Source organism: Phocoena sinus, chromosome 10, assembly GCF_008692025.1.
Source record: "Phocoena sinus isolate mPhoSin1 chromosome 10, mPhoSin1.pri, whole genome shotgun sequence".
NCBI classification, from domain to species: Eukaryota; Metazoa; Chordata; class Mammalia; order Artiodactyla; family Phocoenidae; genus Phocoena; species Phocoena sinus.
The window spans coordinates 787,754-815,663 of NC_045772.1; the positions used below are offsets into that span (position 1 = coordinate 787,754).

General features: G+C 48.9%; 1 protein-coding gene across 4 annotated transcripts; it reads right to left on the minus strand.

Annotated features, from left to right (window-relative positions):
• Window positions 1–107: 107 nt before the first annotated feature.
• Window positions 108–27,767, minus strand: ZBED4 (zinc finger BED-type containing 4). Of its 4 annotated transcripts, XM_032645712.1 has the most exons (4): window positions 27,659–27,767; window positions 25,630–25,708; window positions 17,432–17,634; window positions 108–5,248 (listed from the first exon to the last, which is right to left on the minus strand). In XM_032645712.1, the coding sequence occupies exon 4, from the start codon at window positions 4,906–4,908 to the stop codon at window positions 1,384–1,386; it is 3,525 nt and encodes a 1,174-aa protein (XP_032501603.1). In that variant the 5' UTR covers window positions 4,909–5,248; window positions 17,432–17,634; window positions 25,630–25,708; window positions 27,659–27,767; the 3' UTR covers window positions 108–1,383. The 4 variants fall into 4 exon arrangements, with proteins under 4 accessions (XP_032501603.1, XP_032501602.1, XP_032501604.1 ...); XM_032645711.1 differs by lacking the exon at window positions 17,432–17,634; XM_032645713.1 differs by lacking the exons at window positions 17,432–17,634; window positions 25,630–25,708 and having other exon boundaries at window positions 27,659–27,751.
• Window positions 27,768–27,910: the final 143 nt, after the last annotated feature.

Genomic DNA, 27,910 nt, shown 5'->3' on the forward strand with positions numbered 1-27,910 from the left:
GGTGAAAGTCCAAAGGCTGCATGAATGTGGTTTCTGTGTATGTTGGCCCCCAAGAGTAGGACTGTTTTATTATCCTAAGAATAAAAAGCCAGTGTCCTCCAGCAGTAGAAAATTGCAAATAAAAAGTTTAATTTCAGAAACTGGGTTCACCATTTATAAATACACTAAAACGTAGTCGATGCAAATTCAGATTAACAACAGGTACAGTATCTGAACAAAACGCCAACTTTTCTAAAAGGCCACAGGCAAATCAGTGACTTGTTTCACCCAGAGTATTTACCTGGTTCGAAATAAGAAAATGAACCCTTTTCTAGACACTGAGGCAAAAACTTTGAAGACGTATTATTGTTAAAAAAACCTGATGACTGATACTCCATTTTGATGTCCTTGGGATTCTAAAATATCCCATTGATGGCTGAATCTTCCCTATTATCAAAAACAAAATCTAAACACCTAAGGCTATTCTTACAACTGTATTATAGCAATCTTCTTCCCTGTGAATAAGCCACCTCTTCTAAAAAGGACTGTATACATAATTTGATCGAATTGGGGGTCAGTGTACAAATTTCAAGATAGCTTCAGAGGCTCTGAGTCAGAGGCTTGGAGATTCCATCAACAGGATGCTGTAAACGTGTCACGCTGTGCACTAGCTACACAGCAGGCACCACCGGCGCTCACTGTGAATGGCGGGGATGTGTCCGAGCTAACAGCCCACGTGGCACCGAGGGCAAACCCCTGAAACGGCAGTGCTCTCTCCCCTGAACCCTACGTGACTGACATTCCGGGATACGTGTGAGTGCAGGCTTGTCTTCGAAAGCCACGTCTCTGTCGTGTGAACAGTCACCTCCCAGAACACTCGCCGTCCCCTGAACGTACTTTGGAGCCTGCAGCCAGGAACTGCTCAGTCGGGATGGCTTGAACTCCACCTCCTGTACACAGGTTTTGTCTGACAGCCACAAGAGCGGTTTTGTTGCAATTAAAGCAATTTTAAACTAAAGTACAGTACCTGATTTGTGGTTTTTACATAATCGAATAAAGAGCCTACTGAATAAAACTGCTTATATCTCCTCCGCCATTCTAGTAAAACAAACTCCTAACCCCCAACTTTTAAAAAATTTTACAGTTACGAATGAAAACCTAATCATTGTATTTCATAACTGACAAGACAGGCTGTTTCTACTGGACTTCTTAAAAAACACACCGTGGTACCTGGCCTGAAGGACTGGGTAAGGCACATGTGGACATGACGGCGAGGGCCGGGACGGGAACCTCCCGTGGATGTGGACCTGAGCGCCCGGCCTGCTGTCCCGCAGGGCCCCGACCGCAGCGAGCCGCCAGCCCGGGACAGATGCTGCTTCTCGTCTGGTGGCTCCACCGTGAGCTTCAATACTGGAAGCATATTAAGGGAAGATTCACTTTCAGAAAAATAAGTTTCTCGAAATGCTCCATCGTGAGCCGGGACTGGCCAAAGCTGCCGTTCTCAGTGGGTGTGCTGAACAGCCTCTCGGAGGGAACGATGCTCGGGGGGCAGCCCAGAAACCGCACGGCCAAGGTGGAGAGGCCCGGCCAGGCCGCCCTCTTCAGGTTCCAGTAGGCGAGCGGGTCACAGCTGTGCTCCAGCACCTCCTCCTCCAGGTACGCGAGCACCATGTCCTCCGGGACCTTCGTCCTCCCTCTGGGCTCGGTCTTCTTCATCTTGGCCATGAGTGACCACAGGCTCTCCTCGCCGGCACAGTCTCGCGGTGGGGAGCCCGGGTCGCATCCGTTGGAGACGGGCGTGGGCTCTGAGGTAGAATTCAGCGTTTCTAGTTCCCTGATCAAGTCCTGCTTATACTGCTCCGCCTCCTCCTCAGAGAAGAGGGAGGCTTTGTAGCGCGGGTCCAGCAGGGTGGCCAGCACGTACCTGGGGTCGTGGAGGGTGGCGGACAGGCGGCTCACCATGGCCTCCCTGAGGGACTTGAGCATGGTGTCGATGCCCATGGTCTCCTCAAACAGCATCTCCACCCTCCTGTTGAGGATGTGGATCATGGGGATGACCTGGCTGAGCGTGGACACGTGGGTGCTCATCTCCCGCCTGGCGGCGTCGAAGGGCTTCAGCGCATGGCAAACGGACTGCATCACCTCCCACTGGTCGCAGCTGATGAGCTCCCGGAAGTTACACTCGACAGACAGCTCGTTCACCGCCCTCTTCTGCTCGATAAGCCGCTCCAGCATGTGAAACGACGTGTTCCACTTGGACGGGACGTCCTGAAGGAGGTGGTGGGGCGGCAGCTCGTACTCTTTCTGCAGCTCTGCCAGCTTTGCTTTCGCCCGGGGCGACCGGTGGACCCGTTCGCATATTTTCCGTGCGGTGCTGAGTAGGTTCTGGACCATCCTCTGGCTCTTGATGGCCTCGCTGACGATGAGGCTGACCGTGTGACTGAAGCACTGCACACTCGAGCGGGCCCCCTCGTTCAGGGCCTTCCCTATGCTGGGGCTGTCGGTGACCGTGATGCCCACCTGCAGGCCAGTGGACGTCACCCAGGCCTCCCACCAGCACTCCAGCTGCTTCTGGACGCTGCCGCCGCTGTAGTCGCAGTCGACCTGCGACACGTCCAGCAGCGCCGAGCAGTGGTGGTCCTCGCGGTGCGGTCGGGCCGACGACTCAAAGGTGACCCAGTGGGCGGTGAGGGTCAGGTACTCCCGGGTCTGGCTGCTCATCCAGATTCCAGACGTGAAGTGGACCACACCGCTCTCGGCTTCCTGGAGATGTGACATGATGATGTGTTTCACATTGTCGTACATACCTGGGATGGCCGTCCTGGAGAAGTAGGACGGAGGGGGCAGAGAGTACTGAGGTTTCAAGTATCCGAGCAGCCTATTGAAGCCAACGTTGTCCACAAACGAGTACGGCTGGAGGTCAAGTGCGATCATTTCAGCAACGAGACTTGTTATTTTTTTGGCAACTGGATGCGAATCATAAAACTTCTCGTTGGTGTCATCGCAGGAGGAGGCGCCTGCCGACTCTGAGCTCAGGGGCCCACGGGCACCAGGAGGGGAGGGTGGCGCCGTCCTGGGGGCGTCGGGCTTCAGCACGCCACCGTGGAACCGCTGTAGGTGCCTCAGGAGACAGCTGGTGCCCAGGTTGGTCGGCTTCTTGCCTCTGCTGATGGTCCGGCCACAGTGCAAGCACACGACCTTCGTGGGGTCTGCGGAGCAGATAGAAAAGTGATTCCACAACTTGGAGGTCTTTTTGCTGTTGACAGGAAACATAACTTGATTGTTTTTTGTGACCATGGTCGGCAGGTCAGTTAATCTGGAGGAGGAAGTTTCCGCAGAAGCCAAGGTGGCGTATGGCGAATTCGCCAAGCTGGCCCCCAGAAAGCCCTTCTGGTTCCCAACGACCTCCGGGTGGCGCCTGTAGAGATGCCGCATCAAACAGCTCGTGCCCACGTCGCCCTTCTTGCCCCGGCTGATGACGCAGCCACAGTGCCTGCACACGGCCTTGAGGCTGTCCGTGGGGGCCAGTGAGAAGTGATGCCAGACTTCCGACTTCAGCCTCCTCATGACCTTCTTGTTCTGCTGGAACACGGCACCGGACTCGAGTGGGCGAGGGCTGGGCGTGTCGCCCGGCTGCTTCTCGGGAGAGGACGCCCACGAGGCCTCACCCACGTCAGGGGAGGAGGACAACGCCCACGTGTCTTCCACCTGCGTGTCTCCGAGGTTCCAGTGTGCTGGCGGGTCCTCCGCCAGCCGGTCGGGGGAGGAGGGCGCAGAGGCGGAGTCCTGCACCGGCTTCCCCGGAGACGAGGACGTGGGGCTGGGCTCTCCGTCAGGCGGCGGCGGGGTGGGCAGCAGGGTTGGGGGTGCGGAGTAGGGGGGCGGCACGCCGGCGCCCCCGCCGTTCTCCCGAAGCACGATGGCACGGTGCGCCCGCCACATGTGCCTGATGAGGCAGCTGGTGCCCAGGTCCTTCCCGTTCTTGCCCCGGCTGAACTCGTTCATGCAGTGGATGCACACGGCCTTGGAGTTGTCCAGGGGCGACAGGTAGAAGTGCTTCCAGACGGCAGACCTCCTCCTGGACCCGGATGCGCTCCTGGGCAGGGGGAGGTTTTTCTCAGCCCCATTCTCTGCAGGCTCGTCGCAGTGAAGGCTGGAGGGCTGGGGAGGCGGCCCCGCCAGGGCTTCATCCCTGCTGTACCTCTCAGAGACTGACACGTCGGAGGGGGCCTCTTCGGAAGAAACCACAGAGCCAAGTTCCTCTGTCACCTGATGGGGAGATGGGCTCTTAGAGGCCGTTCTGGGGACGAGTTTGCCAGGTGACAGGACGGTGCCCGGGTCTCCGGCATCAGTGGGCGGCGGGAGCCGCGGCAGAGGAGCAGGGAGGGGGGCCGGGGCCGGCGCGCTGCCGTTTTCCTCCACAAGAACGGTGGGGTGCGCCCGCCTCACATGCCGCATCAGACAGCTGGTGCTCAGGTCCTTCTCGTTCTTGCCCCTGCTGAACTCCTTCATGCAGTACGTACAGATGGCCTTTGTGCTATCCCGGGGTGAGATGAAAAAATGCTTCCAAGCCGGGGACTTCTTCCTGGAGCTGATGCCGCGGCCGGAGAGCAGGCTCTGCGTCACGGCCTCCATGGCCACGCTGTACAGGGTGCTGTTATACTGTGACAATAGGGCCCCGTAGTCGTCCTCGGGGTCAGGAGAGACGCGCCTCCCCGGGGGCTGGCAGCCACAGCTCGCCTCTCTGCCCTCTGCCCGTTCATCCCCGCTGCCAGCCCGTTTCCTGTTCTCCTGCTCGTTTCTAAAGTCCATTCTTTCCAAACTGTGGTCAGCGATGTGATCGTCATCTTCCTCTTCTATTTTAAAATGTATCTGATCAGAAGCAAAGTCCCCACCCGCTTCGGGACGCGTCTCCTGGTGACTCTCCATGACTGACCATAACTATTCTGGCTGCCTCACGATGCTGACCGCCTGGGCTGGTAGAAAACTGAGGCAAACGCTCCTCTGTGCCTCCAAATGTACATTATCTCCAGTTCTTTCAAGAGAATCCTATCTTCCGGGATGCTCATGAATATGGCTAATCATACATCTCACTGAGGAGTAGACCAGGGAACTGGTGAGCGCGTCATCAGGGTGCGGACCGCTGTCTTCCAGAAGTTCTACTCTTAAACACTCCACGGTGCAGACACGCATTCACGCCGCGGGGACCTGCTTGTCTCAGACACAGGATCGCCGTCATCTTGGTGGCACAGCGATCCTTCTGCATTATCTACAGAAGAGGAGATCAAGTCAGACACTGGACTCAGTCACATTTCAAATCTACACTGTCATGGATATACGAGTCTCAGTGTATGCAGAGTAAGGAATTCCATAATGGGAAATTAAAACAGAAAAGTCTGTTCCTTGACTTTTTTACAAACCAGTTACACAATGAAAGTACCCTCTAAATAGACATGTCCCCCAAGAAGACAAACAGATGGCCAAACGGCACGTGAAAAGATGCTCAACGTCACCAATCGTTAGAGAAACGCAAATCGGAACTACAATGAGGTCCCACCTCCCACCTGTCAGAACGGCCATCATCAAAAAGTCTACAAATAACAAATGCTGGAGAGGGTGTGGAGAAAAGGGAACCCTCCTACACTGTGGGTGGGAATGTAAATTGGTGCAGCCACTATGGAGAACAGTATGGAGGTTCCTTAAAAAGCTAAAAATAGAATTACCATGTGATCCAGCAATCCCACTCCTGGGCATATATCCAAAGAAAACCACAGGTGAAGATACAGGCATCCCAGTGTTCATAGCTACACTACTTACAGTAGCCAGGACATGGGAACAACCTAACGTCCACCGACAGAAAATGGATAAAGAAGGTATGGTCCATATACACGATGGAACATCACTCAGCCATAAAGAAGAGTGAAATAAAGCCATTGGAGCAACATGGATGGGCCTGGAGATGATCATACTAAGTGAAGTCAGAAAGAGAAAGACAAATATCGTAAGATATCACTTATATGTGGAATCTAAAAAAATGATACAAATGAACTTATTTACAAAACAGAAATAGACTCTCAGACATAGAAAACAAGCTTATGGTTACCAAAGGGGAAAGGTAGGCGGGAGGGAAAATCAGGAATTTGGGAGTAACATATACACATTACTATATATCCAAAAGGTGAGAAAAAGATGGTAAAGAGAAAATACTAAGACTTGGTAAGGTCCATCAATCTAATTTTAGCCCTTCTAGTTAGCAGGTATGTAAAGGTATCTTATTCCGGCCTTACTGGCAATGTCCTTAAGGACTGATAATGTTGAACATTTTACGTGTGTATTTGCCATTAGGTCCATCAATCTAATTTTAGCCCTTCTAGTTAATAGGTATGTAAAGGTATCTTATTCCGGCCTTATTGGCAATGTCCTTAAGGACTGATAATGTTGAACATTTTACGTATTTGCCATTTGCTTCTCTCCGTTGGTGAAGCATCTGTTCACGTGTTTTGCCCACGTTTTCACAGATTGTGTATTTTCTTAGAGTTCTTTACATGCCTGGAAAGAAGCCCTTTATCAGGTATATGATTCTAGTCTGTAGCTTGTCTTTTCATTCTCTTAACAGTATTTTTGGAAAAGAAATGCCCTTAATTTTAGTGAAGTCCAATTTGTTCTTTCATGGACTGTACTTTTGGGGTTGTATCTAAGAAAGATTTTCTCCTGTGTTTTCTAGAAGTTTTATATTTTATACTTAGATCTTTGAAAGATTCAAATTCATTGTTTTGCATATGAATATCTAATTGTGCAAACACCATTTGTTGAAAAGACCATCCTTCTCAACAAACGGATGCCTTTGTAACTTTGCTGAAAATTAGTTGCATGTGAGTGCCTATGCTCATACGATTTGTCCACAAATGTTGGCAGCAAACTGTTTATGTATATAAACATGATATAAGTGTGTGTGTATATTGAACAAATTGTACCCTTTAAATAAGTGCAGTTTATTGTATGTCAATTACACCCAATGTGAAAAAGTATGAAATATGTATGTACACTGGTCTGTGCCCCCAGTTTCTGACACAGAGCTCCTAAAACCCTTGGCAGTTCCTGAGTGACAGGAACATCTCTTGTTCTAACGAGGTGACTCCTGGATGGAGGCCCATGACCAGAAAGAGCCGCGGCCAGAAACTTGGAACTCTCAGCCACACCCCCACCCCCCAGGACGGGCTGGAGACTGAGTTAATACTGATCACGCCCATGTGATGAAACCACTATAGAATCCCAGTTGTCCGGGGGTTAGGGGAACTGCTGGGCTAGTGAACACAACCACGTGTCGGGCGGGTGACGCACCCCAACTCCAGGAGGACAGAAGCCCCTGCACTCAGGACCCTCCCAGACCTCGCCCTGTGCATCTTCACGTGGCTGTTCACCTGTGTCCCTTATCGTATCCTTTTCCTACAGTAAAGCAATACATGTCAGTAAGGGTTCCCTGAGTTCTGTGAGCCACCCTAGCACTTTATTGTGGGAACCCAGACTTAAGCCGTTGGTCAGAAATACAGGGGACAACTGCGGTTGGTGTCTGAATGGGAGCGGTCTTGTGGGACTGGGCCCTGACCCGGGGAATCTGAGGATGACTTCAGGCGGTCGTGTCAGAACTGAACTGAGGGGTGGCCAGCTGGTGCTGGAGAACGGCCAGTGTGGACACAAGACCACATATCGGTGGCCAGACGTGAAGCATTCTGGGAGCAGAGCATCAGAGGAAAGAAGACACAGGACACAGCCTACACAACCAATAAAGTTGTATTTTAAGAAAGGCACGGATTGTCAGGTTGGGTAAAAAACTAAGACTAACTATATGTTGCCTACAAAAAACACGTTAAACATCAAGACACAAACAGGTTCAAAGCAAAAGGACAGAAGGGGTGCAGCACAGTAACACCAGCCGGGAGCAGGCTGGCGCCCAAGTCAGCGTGAGGCGGGGGGAGAACGACACAGAAGGGGGACGGGGACCTCACATAAAAGGACAAAGGGGCCAGTGCATCAGACGCGCACACAGCTACCAACAGACTTCCCAAATGCATGAAGCAAACCCGACAGACCTAAAGGGAGACTTGACCAAAATTACAGATGGGATTTCACACCCCCATTCAGTAGTTAACTAACAATTAGACAGAACAGCAGTAAAGATAACGGAAGACTTTCAATCACTATCATCAACTTGACCTAAATGACATTTATGGAACAGTCCAAACAACAACGGAATATCACTTAAAGGTGGACACAAAACATTCATCAAAACAGACTGTTCTCTGGACAGTAAAGCAAATCTCAATAAATTTAAAAGAACTGAAATCAAACAAAGAATGGTCTCCGACAATAAGGGAACTGAATGAGAAATCAACGTCAGAATGATATCTGGAAAAATCCTAAACATCTTCAAATAAATAACACTTCTATATTAAGCCGAGGGTTAAAGAAAAAAAATCACAAGGAAAAGTAAAGCAAATTTAATCCCAAAGCAAACAAAGGGAAGGAAACAATAAAGAAAAGATTTGAAATCACTGAAATTGGGGGCGTGGGCGAAGAGGCAGGGGAGGAAAAAAGAAAAAAATCAATGAAACCTAACACCGGTTCTTTGGACAGATCAACAAAATTGGCAAACTTCTACAGACTGATTAAAGAAAAAAATTGTAAAGACATAAAATTACCAATAGCAGGAATTAAAGAGGGGATTTTTCACCAAAGATCTTACAGATGCAAAAAGATAGTAAGGAAATAGATGAGTGACTTTATGATGGTAAATTCAGCAGCTTAGATGAAACGGGTAAATCCTGGAAAGACACACATTACAAAAACTCACAAAAGAGATAACCTGAACAGCCCTCTATCTCTTTTAAGACCTGAACTTGTAGTTAAAAACCTTCCCTTAAAGAAACTTGCAAGCCAAGATGGCTTCACTGGTGAATTTCACCAAACATTAAAGAAAAAAAACCTGGTGAAACACAAACTCTTCCAGAAAATAGAAGAAACACTTCCCAAGTCTTTTTTTTATGAGGCAGTATTACCCTGACTCTAAAACAAGCAAAGACATTAGAAGAAAAGAATCAGATTCATATCCCTATGATCATAGAAAAACCTTAAGAAAATGTAGCAAGTTCTTAAAAATTTAACAAATCAAATTCAGCACATTAAAGATAATAAACCGTGAGTAAGAGGGGTTCATCACAAGCATGTCTGGTTTAACCTTCAATGTTCAACCAACAGAATTCACCACATTAATGGAAAAAAGGAGGAAAACCATAGAGTCATGTCATTAGATGCAGAAGAACATTTAACATCATTTCTATTCCTATTCACGACAGAAACTCTCAGCAAGGTAGGAAGAGAGGAGAACTTCCTCAACCTTACGAGGGCTTTTAGGAGCACTCTACGGTTACCGTCACGCTGGGCAGGGAAAGCTCAGGAACGAGGCAAGGAACCCCCACCCCTGCCTCACACTTGCACCCAGCGTCACACTGGGGGTCCAGGCAAGAGGCAGGTCAGGAAGGAAAGGTCACACTGCTTTAGTCATGGAAGACACAGTTCCCTATGTAATAAAGGTTATAAGGCCTCTGTGAGGAAGTGCTGGACCTCAGTACGCTCAGGAAGGTCACAGGCTCAAGGTCACTCTGCCCTGCAGCTCCTTCCCTTACGGCCTCAGCGCCCGGATGTCTTCTCAGTCCTGGGCAGCCTCGTCCTCATTCCTCTCTCCGGGTCTGGGAGAAACCAGCTCTTCTCCCTTCACGGCAAACATTACATCCCAGGTTGACTCTGACTCTCTCTGGAGATGCTCCTGGGGCAAGAGCACGGCGTGACGAGAATGAGAGAGCTGACAGTGACTGTTTACCGTGGGTTCAACCTGCGTTGTCTCACTTAAACCACATGAAAATCTTTCGAGGAAGATTCAGTTTGCGATTTCTCCTTCTACACACGAGGACCCTGAGGTTTAGAGAGGGTGAGAAACATGTCCAGGGCACACGGGTGGAGACAGGCCACTGCTCACATGCAGAAGTGAGTACTGGAAGCCCTGGGGGGCCAGAGCGGTGCACAGAAGACAGGAGTGCAGGAAGAAGAAGAGATGTGGCTGTGACTGCAGCGACATGGACGGACCTGGAGATGATCACACTGAGTGGGTGAGACAGAGACACATACCACGTGAGATCACTTATACGTGGAATCTAAAATACGACACAAGTGCACTTATCTACAAAACAGACTCAGACTTGTGGTTGCCAAGGAGGAGGGCAGGCGGGGGAGGGAAGGATTTGGAGTTTGGGATTAGCAGGTGCAAACTAGTGTCTATAGGATGGATAAACAACAAGGTCCTACTGTATAGCACAGGGAACTCTATTCAGTATGCTGTGATAAACCACAACAGAGAAAAACCAGGAAAAAAAAAAAGGCAGTTCAGATCAAAGACTTCAGAGCACAGATTCGAGAGTCCCTACAAACCCCAAGCAAGATTTAAAGAAAAAGAAACAAACAGTGTTAAAAACAAGAGATAAAGCAGATAAAAGTGACCAGGGAGGGAGGCGCACATGGAAATACCACCGAAATCCAGACTCTGGGAAACTCTACAGGACAAACAACCCAGCTTCTTTAACAAATTATACTTGAATCCTGGTCTGAATTAGCAAACTGTATAATAACACTTTTTAGACTATGTGGGAAACTTGGATACTGAAGTAACATTCGATATTAAGTAATTCTTCGTTTATCAAGGTATAAAAATACTGTAGATAAAACGTTTCAAAGAATCCCATCATTTCAAGATACTTACTGAAAACTATCCCGATGAAATATGGTTTCCGGTACCTGCTTTAACATAACTGGGTGGGGGGAGGGACACAGATGAAACAAGAGCAGCCCTGAGCTGGTAATTGTTAAAGCCAGGTGATGAGTGCACAGGTCATCACACTAGTATATATTATACCACTTCCATAGGAATTCTTTTAAGAAAACATAACTAGACAGACTACTGACCTTTCAAGAGAAGCAACGTAAACCAGGAGACAAAGGAATGCTATCTTCATAGTTGTGAAAAAAAGAAAAGCCAAACCAGAATTCAATACTCAGCAAAAATACTCCTGCAGGAATTAATATGAAATAAAAACACCGTCAGACAAATCAAACACAGAATGTGTCACCAGGTGACCTGTACTGAAGCAAATACAAGAGTGTTCTTCAGGCAGAAATAATCCCACCTGGAAATTCAGTGACACACAGAAAACGACAAGAGTTAACAAAACAGTAATGGTGGGTAAAGAGTGAGGTGCTTGGTGCGCCCGCTGTCACTGCGGTGCCTTTGTTTCTAGGCCCTTTCAATGGAATTAAGTAAAAACCATTAATACACACGTACGCCTACATGCACACGCACAGGTGGATAAAAACCACATGTTCACGCTGACGCCTCCAATTTCAATCCAACCTCCCAGGATCACCCGAGCCTCCCCAGTTCCGTATCTGCAACTTCTTTCTCCAATTGCAAGAAATCTGGCTCCCACTAGCCTTAAAAGATTTGCTCATTTGTTCAATCCTTCAATATTCAGAAAGTAGTTTCAGAATGCTAACCCACACCACCAAGGAAACACAAGCTTTTGAACAGAAATATTAGTTTATACATTTTTGTCTTGGGGCTTGAGGGTATATGAACAAGCACTGTGTCCAAGAGTTTCTTGGGTCAGTTTTTTCTCTTAAGTGTAGTTATTTATTCACTTGAACTTAAGTTCATTGTTTCAGTTGGTAATACAGCGCAGAACTAAAAGAGCAAACCCACAAGCTCATGGATGAGACCAACAAGAAGACAAACCTGACGAGGGATTTCCTTCACTCCAAAATATAAGCCAACAGGACAAACCAAGAATATATGCAAGGCCCATGCGGTATTAGATCTGTACAGGCAGAAAAAGAAAGCAGCCCTGGGCATGTGATTACTGATAGTCCCAAAGTAGCCAACAGGTATTCACCGGAAGCCCCGAGGACCAAGCTGCTGAGACTGGGAGGAGCTTTCTGCACTCATCAGAGTGGACGTATGTCAGTGGTCCAGCGTAAGGTCCAAAGAGGCTGGAGGAAAACCACCCAGCCCATGCCTCCTCCAGGACAAAGACCCGTTTCAAAGAGGAACTGCTGGGAACAGACTCTGAATTGAGCAGTTCAGGGACAAAAGAAACAGCAAAGGAAGGGTAGAGAAGGAGAACTCTCACGACGCAGGCACTGCTCAGAGTGGCAGGTGAGGACCTCCATGACCCAGTGGCTGCAGGACAGCAAAGGCAGTGCTAGGCAGTGTCAACATCAAACTGTTCACAACTCTGGGGCTTAAGCCAAGGCTTGCAGCAATCTGAGGAGCATTTACTTTAAGAAAAACTGTGGGAGCTCGTTAGAACATTTCACTCCCATCCATCCTTCCCCACAGGAACCACAGGACCACGGGAGCTGTGAAAACAGCAGCCTTGCAGCCACCAGAGGGGCAGACCTGGCCTGCGGTCCCTCAGAAAGTCCCACTGTCTGCAGCACTGTCACCATGTGACCTTCGTCACAGGTCCCTGGAAAAGCCCTGCTCACAGGGCACGGTAGTTATTTGACCCGATTCAGAGCCTTCAGTGGGAAAAGCCCTCTCCCTGGGCTTCTGCTGAAAAACAAACAGCTGCACTTCTGTATCATCACAGTTGCCTAACCCTGCAACTCCAGTGGGGCAAACGAGAGCCTGGCCAAAGGCTGAGAAGGAAGATGGGGGGGACGCGATGTCTGCAGGGAGCTGTGAAAGGCTCTGACACATCCCTGCAGCTGTAGAAGGACAAGCCCAGGAGAGACCTGCGGGGCCACCCCATCTCTCACCTCTGGCTGACCTTGAAGCCCTGTGCAAGGAGAAGGTCCAACACACACACGCACACGCACAGGCACAGGCACACGCACAGGCAGCTCTTGGCAAAGATAGCGGGCGCATCTGTTGGCAGCGTTTAAGGAAATCATTCAGCTCAGTGGATTTCAGGAAATCACTGACACCAAGCTAACCAGGCAGAGACTGAAGTGTCCAAACACTACAAGGAGTACAGCCTTTTCAGAATTAGTCCAGGAAGGTCACTAAGGGAACAAACAGGCAAAAACAGAACAACCCCCAGCAATAAACAAATGATGTCCAGTTTTCCACAAAAACAAAAAAATGACAAGACACGCAAAAAAAAAAAAGCAGGGAAGTATGGCCCACACATGGGGGGAAAAATAAACCAAGAAAACTGTTCCTGAGGGTGTCCAGAGGTTGGACTTACTAGACAAAGACTTTAAATCAGCTACTCTAATAAGCTGAAAGAACTAAAGGAAACCACATATAAAGACACTACAGGAAAGTAGGACAATGTCTCCCCAAGTAAGTATCAGTATAGAGAGAAAAATTATGAAAAAGAACCAATGATGAACTTAGAAATTATGGAGCTGAAATGCGTAACTGTAACGAAAAAATTCACTAGAGGGGCTTGGTAGCCAGCGGAAGAAAGAACCAGCAAACCTGAAGGAGGCCAACTAGAACAGCAAGACAGAAAGTCAGTGAGGACACAGACGACCTGAACAGTGCTGTTAACCAGCTTGAACTGGCAGATCTACACAGGGCTCCATCCGACAGCAGCACGATACTTACCCTTTCAACTGCACACAACACATTCCACAGTACAGACCAGAGGCTGGGCCATAAAACAAGTATTAATAAATCTAAAAGAACTGAAATGATACAAACATATCCTTCAACCAGAATGAAGTTAAATTACAAGACAGTAACAGAGGAAAATTTGAAAAATCAATAAATATTTGGAAATAATAACACATTGCTAAATAATCCACAGGTCAAAAAAGAACTACAAGGGAAATTAGAAAGTATTTTCATCTGAATGAAAATAAAACGCGACAAAACCAAAATACATGAGATGCAGCTAAATTGGTGCTCAGAGAGAAATTTATAGCTTTAAACACCTATATTAGAAAAGAAGACAGATCTCAAATCAATAATGTAAACATTCACCTCCAGATAAAAAGAAACAAAAGCAAACTAGAAAAAGAACAGACCAAACCAAGGTAGGAAAAAGGAAATAATAAAGATTAGATGGATGCTAATGGAATAGAAGACAGAAAGTGATATAGAACTTCAATGAAACTGAAAGTTGGTTCTTTGAAAACACTGACAAAATTGACAAATCCCTAGCTACATTAACCAAGAGAAAAAGAAGACATAGATTGCGAAAACCTGGGAGCATTACCACTGCCTCCTCAGAAACTAAATGAGGGACTTCCCTGTGGTCCAGTGGTTAAGACTTTGTCTTCCAGTGCAGGGGGGTGTGGGTTTGATCCCTGGTCAGGGAGCTAAGATCCCACATGGCTTACGGCCAAAAAACCAAAACATAAAACAGAAGCAATATTGTAACAAATTCAATAAAGACTTTAAAAATGGTTCACATCAAAAAACCTTAAAACAACAAAAAAAAGTAACTAAATGAAATATAAGACAGGACCATGAACAACTGTCTACCAACAAATTCAACAACTTACATGAAATGGAAAAATTCCTACAAAGTAACAAATTAACTAAAGTGACTCAAGAAGTAACAAAATCAGAATAGACCTATAGCAAGTAAAGACATTGAATTAGTAACTTAAAATTTTCCCATGAAGAAAAATGTAGGCCCAGATGGCCTCACTGGTGAATTTTATCATTTACAGAAGAAATGATATCAATACTCCATAAACTCTTTGAAAGAGGATAGAATACTTTCCAGTTTATTCTAAGAGGTCAGTATCACCTGGGTACCAAAGCCAAAGACATAACAAGAAAACTACAGATATTCCTAGATATACAACGTCAAACATAAAAATGGAAGCCGCCACATTTTCAGTAGTAGATAAAGACTGCAGAATAGGAAGCACCATGAGTTAGGACAAGTTATCCTCAGCCACCTCTCCTTCTTGAATGTGAAAAATTAGTATTAGGACTTCCCTGATGGCGCAGGGGTGAAGCATCTGCCTGCCAGTGCAGGGGACATGGGTTCAAGCCCTGGTCCAGGAAGATCCCACATACCGCGGAGCAACTAAGCCCCATGAGCCACAACTACTGAGCCTGCGAGCTAAAACTACCGAGCCTGTGAGCCACAACTACTGAGCCTGCACTCTAGGGCCCGCAAGCCACAACTACTGAGCCCGTGAGCCACAACTACTGGATCCCGTGCACCTAGAGCCTGTGCTCCACAACAAGAGAAGCCACCATGATGAGTAGCACGTGCACCACAATGAAGAGTAGACCCTGCTTGCTGCAACAAAGACCCAATGCAGCCGAAATTAACTATAAATAAATAAATTTATTTAAAAAACAAAACAAAACAAAACTAGTATCAGATAAAAATGAGTGTGGCAGGCAGAGTGATCGGTCCTCAAAGAAGTGCACGTCCTAATCCTCAGACCTGTGATTGTGTTAGGTCACACAGCAAAGTAGGATTATTAATAAGGACGCAGATGGAATTAAGGTTACTGATCCAGGATAATAAGAAGACTATCCTGGATTATCTGGGTGGACCCAATGTTATCACAAGGACCTTTAAAAGTGGGAAGAAGAGGCAGAAGAGAGACTTCACAAGGTCAGAGAGATGCAGTGTTGCTGGCTTTGAAGACAAAGGGAGGGGGCCCACATCCAAGGACACAGGCAGCCTCTAGAAAGTGTAAAAGGCAAGGAAACATTCACTGCTAGAGCCTCCAGAAAGAAAGGCAGCCTGCCAACATCTTGATTTAAGCTCAGTGAGACCCATCTCAGATTTCTGACCTCCAAAGTTATGCTGTTTTCAACCACTCTGTGACAATTTGTTAAAGCAGCACTAGAAAACTAAAACAATAAGCAACAGAAAAGAATTAAGGTCAAATCCTACAAAAGGATAAGAGAGAAAAAAAAAACGAAGACCAGAAAAACATCTCTATAGATAATGAAAGCACACTAGAAAAATATAAGCACAAATTACATGAAAACTATAACTTATTTCAAAAGAAGCTAAAGAAATTAAGAAAATAATACAAAAGAACAAAATAAATCAGAATAGAAAAAACACTGAAATGAGGTTATGGATCCTAAGAAAATATTACAAGTAAAAGTAAAATGTCATTTTACAAATCGCAAATCATGAGGCTAGGAGAGAAAAAGGCGAAAGTTGGAGGGGGAAGAAAGAGAAAGAGCCTTATCTGTTCAAACAAGAGAATGAAGCCAGCAAAACGGGGCGGTGGGTGGTGGCCGTGGGCCATGTATACGGCCTCCCTGTAACCTGAAATCTTCAGCAAAATAAACACACACGCTCAAAAACAAAAAGTAAAATGCCATTTTAAGAATAAAGACTAAGAAGCAACATAAGAACAAATAAACCCCACAGATGATTTCTTAAGATAAACAGAAGAGTTTAGAAAATAAAGTTTTTTAATGAAGAAGAAATGAAGAGCTAAAAAAGACTCAGGAGAAGCTGGCCAATTGAAAACACAGGCAAAGAAGATCCAACACATGTATAATCAGAGCATCCCCCACAGAAAAAGGAGGGCACAAAGCAAAAGAAGAGAATACTAAACACTTTGAAATAAAAATTGTAAAACTACGTATATTGAAAGAGCATATCGTAAAGCTGAGAAAATCCATCCTTAACAATTAACACTGAGGTATATTCTAGGAAAACCACTGGACTTAAAAAAAAAGAAATGCCATTGAGGGGAAAACCAAGGTCACGTACAAGGGAAAGAAAATAAAATTGTCATGAGTTTGACAGCAATGTTTTATGCTATAAGACAACAGAATAACATATTTAAGATATCTGAGGAGAAAATATGTGAGCCAAGCATTTTATATCCAGTCAACCTGGCTTACAAGTGTAAGGGACACAGAAAAACTATCATCAACATGCAAGAATTCAGGAACTGTTTTTCCTTGAGTCTTCCCGGAGAGATCTAAGAGAGAACGAGCTCAACCAAAAAGTCTAGAGAAACACCGATGAAAGGACCGTGGGAGCGCTCAGTATACACTTCCTTGCCGGACTAAGACCGAGTGAGGGTCTCCGGGAGAGAGCACAGTAGGCAATGGTCACCGCGCTTCCACGTAGAGCCCGAATCACTGCAAAGGGGGATGGGAAGACGATGAGAAGTCTTTGGCAAAAAGTATCAACCTGTTCTCAGTAATGACACAGCCACTGTTACTCGGAGACTGAGGTGTGTGCAGTGAGAGTGAAGCACAGGAGTGGCCAGCAATAGCACAAGACCGTCACCTCCCACGTCCCTGAGAAGCAGCGTCCTCAGACAGAGACCGAGGCCCAGGGCAAGAGGTCAAATGCACATCCTACAGCCGGTGAGCAGGACGCCCATCCCAGCTCTGCCCACTGCAAAGGCCTAAAAACAGTGACCAACCCAATGGGAATGAGCTTACCTGACATCCGGACTATAGTTGTGAAACATCATTTCCCATTAAAGAAGACCAGCGCTTTTGAAGGAATGGCTGATTGCAGGTCTTGGGCAGGAAGAATACAAAATGAGCCTAGAACATTCTGGCACACCAGAGAGCAAGGAACCTCTGAGAGAGGACGAGAATTGTGTCAGAAGGATCTAGGCGCCAACTTGTACGGGCTCCCACTGTCCAAAAAAATGAGACCATTTGAACGTAAATGAGGACCGTCATAATAATGCATTAAAGCACATCAAATATGTTAAATCTAGGAGTGCATGACACCGAGATAAAAGGCTCGATTGGTCACCTTTGGAGGATGATAGGAAACTGATAAAGAAGCAAGCATTCTTCTTCAGTTTCCTACATAAACTACAGCACCAGATAACCACGGAGGAGCTAAGGACAGGGTCCTCTTACTCCAAGCCCAGCTCATGAACAAAGACGCAGTAACTGAGCCGGAACGTCCCTGTCCCATAACTTTCACTGATTAAAGCCTGCAGGTCTGTGCAGCGCTGGCTGCCAACAGCAAAGAGAGCGAGAGCCTCACACACGAGGTCCTTCCTAAGGGAGCAACACAGCAGCCAGGAAGGAGGCTGAACCTCATCAGGCCTTAGATCCACCACCAATTTAAAGGAACCAAGAGCAGGCAAACACATTAAACCACACCTGAGGGCCGTGGCTGGCAAAATCCAGACTGAGAAACACGAGTCCACCCACCTGGCTTCTTCCACACCAAACTCCCACGGGAGGAGGGGGTGCCCTGTAGGTAAGGGACTGAAACGTCACGTGAAAAACAGGCAACACTTAACTACTGCTTAAAGACGTGCAATCCCGTCGTAAAACTACGAAGAAAGGGAAGTGTCTGGCATCAAAGGGAGGGATGTGGCTGGGATAGGGCACGTGGAAGGATTCCACCCAAGGGATGGTTACAAAAGTGCCCACCTTATCATCATCCATCAAGCTATTGATTTATGCAGTTTGTCTCCGTGCCATACTTTATTTTTATTGTAGGCCGTGTTGGGTCTTAGTTGCAGCACGCGTGATCTTTGCTGAGGTATGCAGGATCTTTTCCGTTGTGAGGCGCGGCTTTTCTCATCTCTAGTTGTGGCGCGCATGCTCCAGGGTGCGTGGGCTCTGTAGTGTGCGGCACGCAGGCTCTCTAGTTGAGGCGCACGAGCTCAGTAGTTGCCCCGCGGCATGTCAGATCTTAGTTCCCTGACCAGGGATCGAACCTGAGTCCCCTGCATTGTAAGGTGGATTCTTTACCGCTGGACCATCAGGAAAGTCCCCCTGTGCTATACTTTAAGAAAAAAAGGTTTTTAAAAACCTCATGAGGGGCTTCCCTGGTGGCGCAGTGGTTAAGAATCCACCTGCCAATGCAGGAGACGTGGGTTTGAGCCCTGGTCCGGGAAGATTCCACATGCTGTGGAGCAACAAAGCCCGTGCACCACAACTACTGAGCCTGCGCTCTAGAGCCCGCGAGCCACAACTACTGAAGCCCACGCGCCTAGGACCCATGCTCCGCAACAAGAGAAGCCACCGTGATGAGAAGCCCACGCACCGCAACGAAGAGTAGCAGCCAAAAATAAATAAATTTATTTAAAAAAAAAAAAGATAAAAAGGATTTTAAAAACCTCATGAGGGGCTTCCCTGGTGGTGCAGTGGTTAAGAATCCGTCTGCCGGGCTTCCCTGGTGGCGCAGTGGTTGAGAGTCCGCCTGCCGGTGCAGGGGACGCGGGTTCGTGCCCCGGTCTTGGAAGATCCCACATGCTGTGGAGCGGCTGGGCCTGTGAGCCATGGCCGCTGGGCCTGCGCGTCCGGAGCCTGTGCTCCACAACGGGAGAGGCCACAACAGTGAAAGGCCCGCGTACCGCAAAAGAAAAAAAAAAAAGAATCCGTCTGCCAATGCAGGGGACACGGGTTTGAGCCCTACTCTGGGAAGATCCCACGTGCCACGGAGCAACTAAGCCTGTGCGCCACAACTACTGAGCCTGCGCTCTAGAGCCCGTGCTCCGCAACAAGAGAAGCCACCGCAATGAGAAGCCCGCGCCCTGCAACGAAGAGTAGCCCCCGCTCGCCACAAGTAGAGAAAGCCCGCGTGCAGCAACGGAGACCCAACGCAGCCAAAATAAATAAATATATAAAATAAAATATTTTTTCCAACTTTAAAAAAACACACACACAAAAAAACACCTCATGAAACTATCGTGACACAGGCAAGGACCATCCCAGCAGGAGGGAGGCCCCACCCCACTGCCCTCGGCACAGACGGGAGGGTCAGGCAGGCCCGGGGTGTAAACGCACCCACACGTGTGAATGTGCATCTGGAACGTGGTCATCCGGAGAGACTTTCACCTTCTATTTTATGTATTTCTCTACTACTGGGCTAGTTTTGTACATATTATTTCAAAATCATAGATAACAAAGATGTTTCTTTTTCTTTTTTTTTTTTTGGCCACACCGCACAGCATGGGGGATCTTAGTTCCCTGACCAGGGATGGAACCAGGGCCCTCTGCATTGGAAGCATGCAGTCTTAACCACTGGACTGCCAGGGAAGTCCCTGTTGTTTCTATTTTAGGAAAAATGCTGTCATTTGCTCTAACAGCTTACTACTAAAGAAAATAATTTTTCTACTATTTTAGCACCAAATTTTAAAAAAGACAAAAAAGCACGTTAGCTTTAGTTTTCCAACCACAAAAGGATTATGTTGCTGAGGCATTTTTGATAATTTTCTATGTGTGTGAATAACAATTTGGTTTTTGTCACCTGCCCTAAAACTTTGGAGGCTACTCTGGCCTTGAAAGGTGAGGGCTACCTATTCACCGTGTATCTGGATGGCATCTGGAACCAGCCTTTCCGTGGTTCTGCTTCTGTTCTCCAGCAAATCAGATTTAGTCTAAAATAAAATCAGTCAGCATGAGTAGTAAATAGGGCAATCAATGGCAATAAGGGAAACGGTCCTTCTAGAACAAATCCCATCAGTTTCCTTGCTGTGGGTGCTGCCTGCAGCCCCTGGCCCCCCAAGGCGAAGGGTGCCCAGTCTCACTCAGCCCCACTCATCTCTTGATAGCTAGAGGACTGCTCTGAAGCGCCGAGGAGATTAAGAAAATACAGGTACACTTGAACAGTGAGCACGGCGCTCCGAAATTATGAGCAGAGACTGGAGGGAGAGGATGATGAGGGGTAGAAAGGAGGCATCCAAAACCCACATTTTCTGAAATTCACTTTACATTTTTTAGTTTCAAAGCCGAAAACACCTAAAAGTAGAGGTAGCTAATCAGAGGATCCTTTCCATGGGCTAGTTACAAATATACGCGTGTGTGCTTATTTCTGCAGGATAAAGTAGAGATAAAAACGGTTGCTGGGCTTCCCTGGCGGCGCAGTGGTTGAGAGTCCGCCTGCCGATGCAGGGGACACGGGTTCGTGCCCTGGTCTGGGAAGATCCCATATGCCGTGGAGCGGCTGGGCCCGTGAGCCATGGCCGCTGGGCCTGCGCTCCGCAACAGGAGAGGCCACAACAGTGAGAGGCCCGCGTACTGCAAAAAAAAAAAAAAAAAAAAAAAAAGTTGCCTATAGGGGCTTCCCTGGTGGCGCAGTGGTTAAGAATCCTCCTGCCAATGCAGGGGACACAGGTTCGAGCCCTGGCCCGGGAAGATCCCATATGCCACAGAGCAACTAAGCCCGTGTGCCACAACTACTGAGCCTGAGCTCTAGAGCCCACGAGCCACAGCTACTGAGCCCGTGTATCACAACTACTGAAGCCCGCACGCCTAGAGCCCGTGCTCCGCAACAAGAGAAGCCACCGCAATAAGAAGCCCGCACACCGCCAACAAAGAGTAGCCCCCGCTCACCGCAACTGGAGAAAGCCTGCGCGCAGCAACAAAGACCAAATGTAGCCAAAAAAAACACAAAAGTGTTGCCTATAAAGAGTGGAGGAGATAGGAATGCAAGTGAGGTTTCTGATCGTACCTTCAAAAAGAATTTAAAAACAAAAAAACACCTTAAATTTTGCTAAGTGATTTCATTAGCAGTCATAACATAATATTGTCATTTTATCCATTTTTTGTGTACTTTAGCATAAAACAAATAAGTAATTATGCCAATGGCATTAAGGAATCATAATTTTCTACTCAATGCCCTGTGGTGACCTAAATGGGAAGGAAATCCAAAAAAGAGGGGATATATGTATATCTATAGCTGATTCACTTTGCTGTACAGTAGAAACTAACACAACATTGTAAAGCAACTATACTCCAACAAAAATTAATAAAAAAAAATCAAAAATTTCAGGATAAGAAAAAGACAGAGGGACCTTCCCTGGTGGCGCAGCGGTTAAGAATTCGCCTGCCAACGCAGGGCACACGGGTTTGATCCCTGGTCTGGGAAGATCCCACATGCCGTGGAGCAACTAAGCCCGTGCGCCACAAATACTGAAGCCCGTACACCTAGAGCCCGTGCTCCGCATCAAGAGAAGCCACTGCAACGAGAAGCCCGCGCACTGCAACGAAGAGTAGCCCCCGTTCGCCACAACTAGAGAAAGCCCGCATGCAGCAGCAAAGACCTAATGCGGCCAAAAATAAATTAATTAATTAAAAAAAAGGACATTTTTTAAAAATCAAAGAAATTAAGTGAAACTATATAATTTTAAATCTGCATTGAAAATATAACTCTTGATGTTGTAAAAATACATTTCCTAGCTCTGTGCGCCAGACCAACACTTAAAGCTGCAGTAATACCCAGAGACAACAAACAGATCTAATACCTAGATCTTGGTGTCTAAATACCTTCTGCACCAAAGGGAAGCAAAGTGCCCTGCAGAAAGAGCTGGCTGCAGCTCTGGCAAAGGAACGGAAGGCGGCAGAAGGGAAGTGCTGCCAGGATGATGCCGAAGTAGCACCCGGAGCCGGCTTCGCCGGGGCTCCCAACGGGTCAGTCACAACCATCTGAACACCAGAAAACAGAACCAGAGGACTTTACTAGACTACGATGTAACGAATAAATGAAAACCTGTTAGTCAGCACTGATACTCAGAGAAGAAAAAGGACAAATGAAAACATTTGCCACAGCGCAGGTGAATATTACAGCCACTGCTCCCCAGAAAGAGGTAATACAAGGAGAGAATTCAGCATTTTTCCTGTCTTCCTTGAATGTAACGGACAAGGGAAACACAGATGTAACACAGAAAGAAAGAACAACAGCCCTAGAAAGTGGGCGTCAGTCCCAAAAGGACAGCCTCTGAGGGCGGCAAACAGGAAGCCTGGCACCACCCGCGTGAAGACGTGCAGGTCCCCGGCTGGTGGCATCCGAGGATGGGAAGCAGCTGTGGACACCGAGGGCCGACTATAACTTATCCTCGGATTTCCAACTATGCGGAGGGTGGCGCCCCCAACCGCCTGCCGTGTTGTTCAAGGGTCAACTGTAAACTGACAAAAAGGAAAATGGCAAACAAACCCAGAACATGGGACATTCGCGAGACAACTGGCCTAGTCTCTTCAAAAAGTCAGTGTCACGGAAAAAAATGGGGGCGGGTTATTGTTCCAGAATAAAAAAGTCTAAAGAGACAGACTCAGTGCAGTGACCTGGACTAGATTCTGGTTTGGAACAAACAAGCTAATAAACACAAGTAGGGAAATCGGACTGCGGCTTGGCCACTGAATGTGATGAGGGATTATCGTTCATTTCCTTCACAGCTGGACTGCTGGTGAGAGAGAAGAACATCCCTTTGCCTCTTCTTTTTCTTTTTTGGGGGGGCCATGCTCTGCGGCACGCGGGATCTTAGTTCCCTGACCAGGGACTGAACCCAGGCCACGGCAATGCAAGTGCTGAAGCGCCAAGACCTAACCACTGGACCACCAGGGAATTCCTCCCTTTGCCTTTCCTTAGAAGAAAAGGACACTTAGAGGTGAAGTGCTGTGATATCTGCAATCTCCTTAGAGAAAGTCTGGAAGTACCATACAGGCGAAGGTGGCAGCCATGGCAGTGCCATGGCAATGTCATGACACGTGCTCCATCTTGGGGCAGGTCGGAGAGCGCCACGGACTGTTCTTCCAACTCTCCACAACACCGCCTTTAAAATACAGAAGCGTATCTGCTTTCAACTCAAAGTCCACGTGCTCCCCAAGAGCTGCCAAGTACACCGAGGGCATCAGGGCCGCCACCGGCACCCCTGCCTGGCTCACCCTTGGACGTGGTAGTCTTTCCACCAAGGCCATAAATTAAGATCTGGTCCACGTCTGAGAGTAACCGTAGCACCTTCTGAGGGTGGAGAGCCATGACTCACATATTCCAGGGGTGGCAACAGCGTCAACTACCTCCCATGCAGAAGTGCCAGCACCCACTCACATGGAGAAACCACCCCCCAGGCCTGGCCGAGCTGAGGCGGAGGACCCAGACTCAGAGCCAGAGCCCACCGCAGAGAGGCGAACTCAGAAACCTAGAACCGGAGCCACTTCCACGATATGGTCAGAGAACCTGATACGGCCACCCTGGAAACAAAGCACATTCCAGAGGAGGCAAACAGACTCCGTTCGGGGTGGCTGGTCCCTGTTCTACCCCTGAAATGTTCTGGGTCACAGACCAGGGCTATCTGGGTTGCTCCGCTCTGTCTTTTTGAGGGTCCCTTTACCCAACACCAGCACCTTTCCCCCCGGCATACAGGGCAGTCCCACCAGTGACAAGTTTGAAATTGCTGCTGTGGCTGGAAGCTGCTGGAAGAGTGTTTAGAGTCCTTTTACTTCCAAGATGTGGCACATGGCCTGCGGCAGAGTAACCGGAGCTCTCACCAAACAGCACACAGCTCCCTCCGCCGCTGCCTCTGTGGCACGAGAGCCACAAGGTAAGGCTCAGTTAGCCGTGGCCCTGGATGAAAACGCAGTCCCTTGGTTTACATCTGTGGGGGCGGGGTGCAGGCCACACGGATCAAAGAGCCATCACACAGAGCCCCCGGGTGGGTCAGCGGGGGACACCCCAGCCCAGCCCAGCCCAGCATCAGTGGTTTCTACGACACAGACTTTGCGGGGGGGGGAAAGGGCGGGGCCCGGCAGTTGGAAGGCCTTCACCTGAATGCGAGCAGAAACCAAGCAGAGCGGGCACCTGATCAAGGCTGGGAAGGGGGCTTTACGACAGGACATGGGCTCAAACGGAGGGGCCAACCTCTCCCACAGCAGTGGAGGCCCTGCTGCTTCTTACTCAGGGCCTCCACTCCATCACCCCCAGACCCTGCAGGGCGGGGCTCAAAGGTCCTCTCCCCCTAAAAGAGGTCTTCCCGGAGCATGCTTCGCACACTGCCATCACCCCCGCCCTCGCCTGCCTGTGCTCCTCCTGGAGCACCCTTCTCTGGTTTGAGTCCATCCCACCATCACTATGTTAAGTTCTCCTATGGCAGGGCCTTCTTTTAAAAACCACCGTTGCCCCCAGCAGGTAGAACAGCGCCAGGTGCAGAGTAGAGAGGTGAGAAAACCTCATGCAGAGTCCGGCACCTTTGTCTCTCCTGGTCCCCTCTACCTCAGAAATAGGGGGCGTGAGAAGAAAAGACTTAATTTTGTTCCTAACAACGCCTTCCAGGATTTGAACTACCAAAAGCACACATCAAACAATTAGCTAGGAAGTGATGTGAACTATTCCAGAATGATGCAAAGTCAAGCAATGACAAGTAGGGTGAGGGAGAAGGGCAGGAGAGACAGGGCTGTGGAAAGGGCTGAGCACCTGGAAGGTGACTGACAAGAAATCCGCTGTGACCCAGACACTGAAGGGAGGCCTGACCGAGAGGCTGCGGGACGGTCGGGGCTAGAGGCAAACTGTGCCTTTTTATGCAGCTAAATTCACCCAACACAAAACGTACATACGAATGATGGTTTCTACAGCTTATGTCAAGTCCTGAGATGTAAACAGCACCTTAAATACCAAACAGTAACTAGAAGAATAACAGTCGCTGTCTCTCAGTCGCAAGCCTCGTGCAGAGAAGCTCAGAAGGAAACACAATGCTGGTGAGGGAGAGTCACGGGGGCCCCCAACCAACCATCAGAGGCTCCTCACTGTGCCCCAGAGTCGCTCACCTGCCCCCCTCCCCTCGCCAGGCAGTCCTCACACGGAAGGAGGAGATCAGACCAGAGTTCAGATGATGAAGGAGCGGAAGCCAGGCAAAGAGAAACACACACACAGAGGGAAGGACAGCACTGACCGCCGTCACCGCTCTTCATGCCGCAACAGCTCCACTGCCCGGTGCTGGCCACGCTCCAAACTCCTCGCCAGACAGGGATCTGAAATACAGGTACACACGTTTCCTTTGCTACGTAAATTCCGCATCGGCTCCTTTGCGCAGACACAGAATTCAATCGGTGACCCTAATAATTCACTTAAAACCTTTCCCAATGCGTTAGGAACATTCTTTGCACAGCCTGAGTTACTCACAAACCTCCTCCTCTGTGTGGTGACACTGAAAAACAGGGCAGAGTTTTCATGTCCAAAAACATCAGGAATTAGCCAAGAACAGTGGAGGAGGAAGGGGTGTCAAGCAAACACCTGTGAAGTGAACGCAAGTCTGAGCTTTCTTCCAAGATAGGAGGTTACCTTCTTGAAGAGTCACAGACTCTCTCTTAAGATTTCTAGATCTTTTCCTGAGAAAATGTAAATCATGATGAGCAGATATAATCTGTTTAAGGATTACAGGAAGTGTGCAGCCCTGCATGGACAGCCCATTGGAAAACCCTGAGTACGGTTTCCTCTCACAAGATAACTTTGTATGGAAATTAATTCATAATTGAAATTTGGCTTATTCAGAGCACTTTCTAAAAACTCCAACTAAATCCTTCATCGTCTCCTAATTTTATCACCATGATATAGAGAAAACATCAAAAATTAATATAAAAAGTCACAAGGATGCGCCATTATCATACTGGTGCGTTATCACACTCGTCTCATGAAAATCTAAAGTGGCTTTTTCAAAACTATGGACTTGATCTTAAAGCTGGAAGGAAAAAAAAACCTATGGACTGATCTGATCAGAGTTAACTTCAAAGCAAACAACTTCCCTTTTTTAGGAACATGAGAATGCCAACAGAAGTTTCTCCTGATGGCTCAGCTTGGCAGGGACTTGCTTCCAGAGGGGTGCATGTATTTGTCTACTGAAATTCACCCAAAATACAAGGAGAGTCAAGGGGGCTGGCAATTCTCTTAAGTAACAGGGATGGTGTGGGTCACAGAAAAAACACAAAAGAAGATACACAAATGACTCCACCTTCACTTCGGTCTAGAAAAACAACCGCAATTGGAAAAAACACTTGAAATTATGCTTTGCAATTTGATTCATATTTTCACTACTTAAACTTGAATGGTCCTACCCAGAAACACGTACAATAGCTAAAAAGCATCAGAAGCATGTAGTAATAAGGAAGGTCTCATCTGCTTCCTAAGACATACGTAAATAAGGCCCCTGGGTGCCTCTTCCTGGAAGTGCACTGAAAATAAAATACTGTATCTAGAGGAAAATCCTAAAAACGTAACTTGTAAGGCGATTCGCTGTAGTGGCGGAGGGCAAAGGACTTCAGGAAAGACGCCCAAAGAGCACCTGTCTGCTGCTGCGCGGAGCTGCCCGGCCGCCGTCCGGCGCCCCCCACCCCAGCACCGGGCTTCCCCCACGACTGCGGCGCCCGGTCCCGCCCCGCGCGCACAGGCGCCCGCGTGGTCAGCGCGTAAACTTCACACCGGCCGGGCACTTCTGCCCCCGCGTTCTCCCGAGTCCCTGGGCCCGTGCCCCGTCTATCCCATCCCCGCGGCTGCGGCCGGGCCGGGTGTCCGCACCAACTTTCCACCACTTCAGGTGTTTCCTCCACCAAACCCTGCAGCCCGGAACACGCGCCCCGGGTGCGACCGTCCGCGGGCCCACCGCGCGCCAGCTGTCAGCTGGGCCGGGAGCGCGGGCCCGGCGCTCGGGCACCGTGGTCGAGTCGAGCGGCCCGGGCGGGGTCCCGGCGACGGGAGGCCGCGCCCCCGCCCCCCAACCCCCGGCCCGGCTCAGGCGACATCGCGGCGACCCCGGCCGCGGCCGCGGCCCCGGCCCGGCTCCCCGACCCCCGCGACCTCCGGCCCCCAGCCGGACTCCCGGCCCCGACCCCCGCGACCCCGGCCCCGGCCCGACGACGCGCCAGAACGGCCGGGCCCGGGTCGCGAGCTCGCGGCTGAGGCAGAGTCGGCGCCGGCCGCGCACTCACCGCGGGCGCCGGGCGTGGGGCGGCTCCCGCCCGGCTGCGGACGACGGCCGCGCAGGCGGACTCACTCCCATTCATTAGCCACGGCTTTGTCTGCCCCCGCGCCCCTCCCGCCGCCGCCGCCACCACCACCGCCCGCCCGCCCGCGACGCCGCCGGACGCTGCACCCCTCCCAGGGCCCCGCGCGGCGCGGGGCGGGGAAGGGGGCGGGACCAGCGCGCGCAGGCGCAGTGCCCATATGCCTGTCCCTCCCTG